Source organism: Aulostomus chinensis, chromosome 13 (genome assembly GCF_037954235.1).
Source record: "Aulostomus chinensis isolate RoL2024-O1b breed Wild chromosome 13, RoL_Achi_v1.0, whole genome shotgun sequence".
Lineage (NCBI taxonomy): Eukaryota > Metazoa > Chordata > Actinopteri > Syngnathiformes > Aulostomidae > Aulostomus > Aulostomus chinensis.
The window spans coordinates 14,133,258-14,139,872 of NC_141332.1; the positions used below are offsets into that span (position 1 = coordinate 14,133,258).

Sequence of the window (6,615 nt, forward strand, 5' to 3'; positions counted from 1 at the left end):
GATAAAAAACTGGAAACTATATAATGGAAATACCGCATGGTATTTTTTATTCGAGATTTTGGGGATTGTGCACGTAGACCCCTCCTGTGTTGGTATCGTCCAAAGGCTATATATACAAGCCAGCCCGCACTCTGGCCGGTGAACGCTGAGTGCAGCTTCGGTTGCTAAGGAACCGCTGAAAGCAGGTAATACATCGGGACAGCTGTAGCACGTTAGCTCGCAAACAAGCTGCAAAACCTAGCTTACACGGCAGCCGACTTAAAGACACGTAAACAGCTCTGTCGTTAAACTCATTCTGTTTATTTTCCTTTTCCATTCACTGTTTCAACTGTGCACTTTTCCAAGCTATTAACTGGTAGCAATCACACCGACTAACTAAAATAACGGGGCACTTGTTATCCCATTAGCTAACTACAAGCACCGGCTAATAAGTTGGTGTTGCACGAGCTGCATCGTGTTGCTAAACTAGCTTACTTTGTATTGTGCTCACTAGCTAATGTCCTATTTAGCCAGTGATGTGGCCGTATAATCCCACTTTGTCAGTGACTTGCGTTTGTCTTTTAGCTAATGTCGAAGATAGCGCGAGCAGTTGTTTTACAGATGTTTTGTAGTTTTGGATGAAGATGAGCTGCGCAGTAGTTAAAAGATCTAGAGGTATTTGTAACACTACATCAAAGTTTCCCGAACTTAGAATGAACTAAATGATAAACCCAATTAAGTGGTCATCAGTTGAAGTAGCTTTTTGTGCCAGACTTGTCTTGCTTTGAGAATGCAATAATGATTTCTCAATATTAAACATTGTAGGCCACAGTCATAAGTGTTTGAAAACATCCAGTGGTTTGACTTCAGGCTGTTTCTGAGCTGATCATTATTTTGTGGGGTTTCATGGGTGCAGCTTAGCTCAGTGTGGGGTTCAGCCAGTAAAGCTGCTTGTCCTCTGGCATGTGGATCTAGGCTAGCAATGTAGCACCATGTTTGCACCATGGAGGAAGGCCCAGGAGGCCACATCTAACTGCACAGAAGCTCAGTTTTGCTAAAGAATAATTCAGGTTGAGAGGCAACATTCTAAGTAGCTGACACACATTTGTCAGTTTTGGTGTCAGTGTGACATTTTCCATTCTGAAGTTTGGGAAGCTGGATGTTTGACAGTAGTGAAAAGACTTTACAGCCATACTAGATTTGAATGCAGAGGGCAAAGTTACGATATTACGGTTTTGGTTTCATTTTATGATGGAACTTCTTCACACACACACACCCTTCATTGATCTTTGCAGAAATGTTCTTGGATATCTTGTAGAGGAAGTTGATTCATTAAACATATATAATGAGTTAAATGTGCATACTTAGAAAATATCGGTGGAATGTGTGATAATGAAATAGATACACAGGCTATCTCCAAGTCCTTTGCTCTCTGGATACTTCAAACCATTTTGGCTTTGCCTTGGTAATATAAATCCCTTAGACCTGGTCACTATTCTTTTGTCCCTTTTACAAAGATACTATGGCATGCTTCCAACCTCCATCCCCATTCATTTTTCACACACTTCCCCCATTCTTCCCCTTTCCATCACTCCCTCCCCCTTCCTTTTTCTTCACAACTGCTTTCATTTATTTAATTGGACACAACTAACTTTGACTCCAATGGTATTGCCCAAAAGGTATTCTCTAGGGAGAAAGTCTGTATGTTCTTCAGTATTAAATGACTGTGCATTTGTAGTCTAATAAAAAAAAAAAAAAAAAGCTATGTTCATTTACTAAGTGAGCTTGATGGAATGTGAAGTGTTTCTTTGTTCTGGGTCTCCTCTTGTCCATGTGTGCTCCCTCTGCCTTTGTGAACGTGAACTTCTGCCTCTGCCTTTCATGGGTCAAGGCACTAGTCTGGGTGGGTCCAAGGTACAAATAAATATTCAGTATTTTACAGCACATTCATCAGGCATTCTGTTCCTCTTTCTGTCAGAGCTGTTAACGCATGTTGAAGGAAAGCTTTTGTTCTCCATTAAACAATTTGTCAAATAACCAACTGTTCACCGAAGTGCTCTTTTATAAGTGGCTGTCACACTGATCCCTGCTCATCTGTCCCTCTAGGTGGATTTAAGATGTTGGTGACATGGTGAGAAGGTTGGGTCAGTCTGGCCGGTTTAGGTGCGGAGGGGACACGCCACCAACCATGTCTGAATTCTGACAAACAAAAGTCCCAGTGCCTGCAGTCAATTTCATCACATCCATGTTTACCCCAGGATCACATCTAGAATTATGGTGACACTTATCACAGAACAGCTCCGCAAGCAGAGTTTGGAAGAGCCTTATCACAAGGCTGTCTCCTTCGATGTGAATGTGGTGAGTAAGAAACCAAAATGTAGATTCTCTATATTTTCCTTTTGTTTTTCACAGCTTTGAGTTATGGTTTTGAAATTGTAGTTGTTATCCGTTATAGACATTACCGGTTGTGGGCTCCAGTCCCACTGTCTCATGGAGTTCTTGCAGATCAACACAAGGCAAGTTCATAGACTTTAAAGCAGTATTCATCCTCTATAAGAATCTCTCATTTTTATCTCCTTACACTTTCAGAGACTAGTTTTGCTGCCAAACCATCATGTAAAGCCAACTCTTTGGATGCTTCCTGTGGAAGAGACTCTGCTTGGCCTCCTTACCAAATTGGAGAATCTCTTCACAGACCACAAGTTTCTATTACTGAAAAGGCCTTCCAGTGCTCACCTCCCCCACCTCCTCCAAAACGCCACTGTCGTTCCCTTTCCGTTCCAGAGGACCTGTCTCGATGTCGTTCCACCTGGCATCCTAGTGCATCTAAGGTTTGGACCCCGGTAAAACGTGGCTGCCAAAGTGGAGGAGTGTCTAGCTCAGGCTCTGGAGCCAGCTCTCTGCCACCTTGTGGCCCCAGTTCATCCTTCAGCTCTTCCTCTCTACACTCCTCTTCAAGTCCTACTTTCTTTAGCTTGGCATTGTCCACAGACTCCCCGCTGCCATGGAGCTTTCCATGGGACCCGTGTGACACACTCAAAGGAGCCTGCTCTGCATCCATGGCCACCCCTTCCTCCTGTTCCTCCTCACCAGCTCCCCTGATTTCTCTCACAGCATTGCGTCGCAGATTTTCACTCTCCCCTTTGCACATTCTGGACACCTCTGTGGTGCTCCAGCCCTCCCATTCTTCTGCTCTGTCATATGGCTGTGCTGGCATCGAGCACCCTGCCCTGTCTCCATCCCCCACCTCAGCCTGCAGTACACCATCTTCCTCTAGGCGCGACCTGCACCCAGCATTGCCGCGGTGCCATTCACAGCCCTGTGACATGCGCAAACCTCGGTTGAAGAGGCGCCATGACCCAGATGTTCCACCTTGTCCAAGGCCAGGCCTGGACTTTAGCAAGATGACACAGGTGAGCAAGAAACAACAATGGTAGCTTTTTTTTTTCTTTTTGTAAGTGTTCATATCAACACATCTGACAGGAAGTGGCAGGGATCTGTGAAGCACTGGGATGAAAGTCGTGTCTCTATAACACCTGCTTTGAAAATTTGGTGAAAGACTAGCCTTTTATTATCTATTTGATATTCAGTTTTCACTGCTCCATCTGGTAGAGGTAGAATGAGGTGGAGGCAGGTGCATGATGCAGTGCTCCCATTGGCCCATTTCACACCTGGCCAAAGTTCACTTGTGTCCTCCACCAGAGATGTCTGTACACAACACTCACCATCAACTGGCCTGCTGATCTACTCCCACAGATGTCCCTGTAAGATATACAGGTTGAGACTAACTTTTCATTTTCCCTCGTAACCAGGGTGACGAGTCCTGACTCATTGTCAGGCAACCCTTTTGTCGATTTGTCTCCGGGAAGTGGGGGTTCCAGCTGGCAAAATGTCACATGACATTGATGTGCTACTTTCCTATTTTACCATGTTGGACAACAACAAGCAACATTTGATAGGAAGTGGCTAACCCATCCCAGCTGACATTGGACGTCTAGACAGCCACTCTACCTCCGAGCTCTGCTGCCCCGCCACATTTAAAAAGCACAACTGATATTAATGATGCAGTTCATGCTGCAGGAATCAAAGAAATAAAATACCCATCGCTTTCTGGCACTTAAATGAAAACCTAGAGGTCTAGATGCTCAACAGTGCTATGGTGCTTCTGCATTTTAGAACTCATTCCTGTGCCTCTCTGTTGCTTCTTTCTCCTACTGTAGATCGGTAATGGTGAGACCCCGGTGTATGATACAGGTGGCTGCAGAGTTCCAGGTCATTCCCAGGTGGGGCAGCACCCAGCTGTCTCCCCTGCAGAGTTTCTGGGACGTGCCAGCATAGGACCACTAAGTGAAAGTGAGGAGGAGGAAGAAGAAGATGAGATGAAAAGAACTGTGACAGATGGAGGACAGATGATTTTTGAAAGAGACTGCCCAGAACTGGACTTGAATCTTATAGAAGAGAACTGACTGACATACTGTGCTCACAGCATTCATACCCATGTTAAGCACAACTGTAGGCTTTGTGCACTCCTCGAGTCGAGTCTTAAGGGAACCTGCTGCCCTCTGAAGGCGTATGCCCAGAGTTCTGCTCCAGAACCAAGCAGTTTGTAGCTATAATCAAATGACAATGTTATGATTGTAACACTTGAGCCACTTCATTGTTAAAATATTCAGCGTCACAGTGCCAGCCCATTCAACACCCCAAACTGAAAAGTGCATGAGCAAATATCCCAATTAAACAATTGTCCTCATGTTGCGCTGTACAGGTATGTGATCTGACTATAATATTGGCCTTCCAGGAATTTGCTACAGTTTCCATATCAAACTGTAATTTTGATTTTGATTGGTCCTTGTGGGGTTGATTTAGTTTATCAAAGGGAAGCTTTTCCCAAATTTACTCTCCATCTGTTCTCTGGGACTTGGTACATCGCCTGTGGGTGCATTCGAATAGTCCTTTTTGCTTTGTCAGGTTCCTAACCTAATGTGACCACCAAGTATCATCTGTGGCCACCATGAGCTGTTCCTATTAGCTCCTTTAGCATTAGATACACTGGGCTGTGCCTTGTGAAAGGATAGGAAGTAATGGCATCCTAAATTACTTGCTGTAGCCAATTTGAAATTGAGACACCAATTAGATGTTCACCAAAACAACCAATCAGCTTGTTCCCTGGTGATGAATACAACTCGTATATATTTGACTCTCAAGTTTTTGTTCAACTCTTTAAATAAAACGCATTAGCCAAAACATATTATGAATTAAGGATTTTTTTTTAGTTAAACATAAATCCATGTATTGCTCCTGTTTTAAAACCAGCAAACGGTGTGTTTGTCAGGAGTTTACCTTTTATTTTCCTCTCAAAGCTAAGAAATTCAACATTTCCTCTGGAGAATTAAGAACCCAAGTTTTAGTTCTGCTGTGTCTTAGTACCACTTTCATCTGTCCCAAAAGTACATAAGCACCTCAACCTGATAGCTTGACTGAGCTTGTCTTTTTTTTTTTTAAAGGGGGGGGGGGGGTTGCAGTTGCAGTTGCAGGAACGAAAATAAATCTTTCTAAACTGTAATGTTGACTATTCTGTAAACTGACCATGCCTTAAACTTGAAATACAGAGTTCTTGGTGCTCTTGTCTTTTCATAGCCATACATTTTTGCGATCTCCTTTTGTGCTGATTCAGACAGTATTGAATGGGTGGCACATACACTGTAATAGTCACTGAAATGACCCAACTGATGCTTGAGTGAGTCCATTACACTGGACATAACTAACTGGACTGTACAGTGGTTGGAGTGAGTGCACACCTGAACCGGTTCTGAGAGCAGATGTGAAGGTGGCAGTGTTTTAGATGTCTTGGTGGCCTTTCAGAAATGATTTTTCATGTGTTTTCAGATGGAAAGATGCACAATTTATGTACAAATAAAATTTAATAGAGAATGATTTCTTACCATTAAGTTTTTTTCTCACATTAAGAAAAGGTGTATATGACGCTATACATTGAGTAATTAAGCAAAGGGGCCTCGCACCTCGTGTGACACCTAGTGGCTGCTTATAATACTACATTGATGAAACATTCAATGCATTAAAATTTTAGTAAGCATTTATTGAATTTCAGTGCTTTTGAACTTTTCTAGATTTTCTATTCAAAAATATTTTCAAATATGAATGCAAACAGCTCAATATAGAATTATAACAACATCATTAGCACTTTTTTGGAATAACTTTCCTTTGTACACAATAAGGGGGTTTATAATCGTTTTTTTTTTTAATAATGCATTTATCAGAATCACTCAAAAGAAAACCCGTACAGACACAATGTACAGCAGGTGAACAACTATTAACATCACAATTACCGCACCCTGTTACTAAAATATAGATAATAAAGTAATAGTCGTTTTAAACATTTGATTAATTTAATTTTCATTGAACGTTGGCGGGAAATGGGGGTTAGCTTATGCATATTAAGTGATTTTATGAAAATAGTTTTGGGTCTGTACGCTGCAGACAGGAAGCAATTTCGGCAGCCGAGAGTCAAGTATTCACCTTCCCCCTCTTTAACGGTGTTTGCACGAGCTGCCGGCAGTTCTACATTAATGACGTCAAGGAAAGTAAAAAGCCATTCCTTAAGTGTGTGGCTGCCGG

The 6,615-nt window shown here is 42.5% G+C and overlaps 1 protein-coding gene across 1 annotated transcript; it reads left to right on the plus strand.

Annotated features, from left to right (window-relative positions):
- Positions 1-140: 140 nt before the first annotated feature.
- Positions 141-5,913, plus strand: LOC147251000 (protein FAM53C-like). The gene is made up of 6 exons (XM_086221482.1): positions 141-185; positions 2,086-2,142; positions 2,238-2,337; positions 2,435-2,495; positions 2,569-3,392; positions 4,200-5,913. Exons 2-6 carry the CDS (start codon positions 2,108-2,110, stop codon positions 4,443-4,445), a joined length of 1,266 nt encoding a protein of 421 aa, XP_086077608.1. The 5' UTR covers positions 141-185; positions 2,086-2,107; the 3' UTR covers positions 4,446-5,913.
- Positions 5,914-6,615: the final 702 nt, after the last annotated feature.

Coding starts and splice junctions, on each gene's coding strand:
- LOC147251000 (XM_086221482.1), top strand. CDS start 2,108: ATGGTGAGAAGGTTGGGTCAGTCTGGCCGGTTTAG. Junction 2,143..2,237: donor GGTCAGTCTGGCCGGTTTAG/GTGCGGAGGGGA, acceptor TGTTTACCCCAG/GATCACATCTAGAATTATGG. Junction 2,496..2,568: donor TTCTTGCAGATCAACACAAG/GCAAGTTCATAG, acceptor TTACACTTTCAG/AGACTAGTTTTGCTGCCAAA.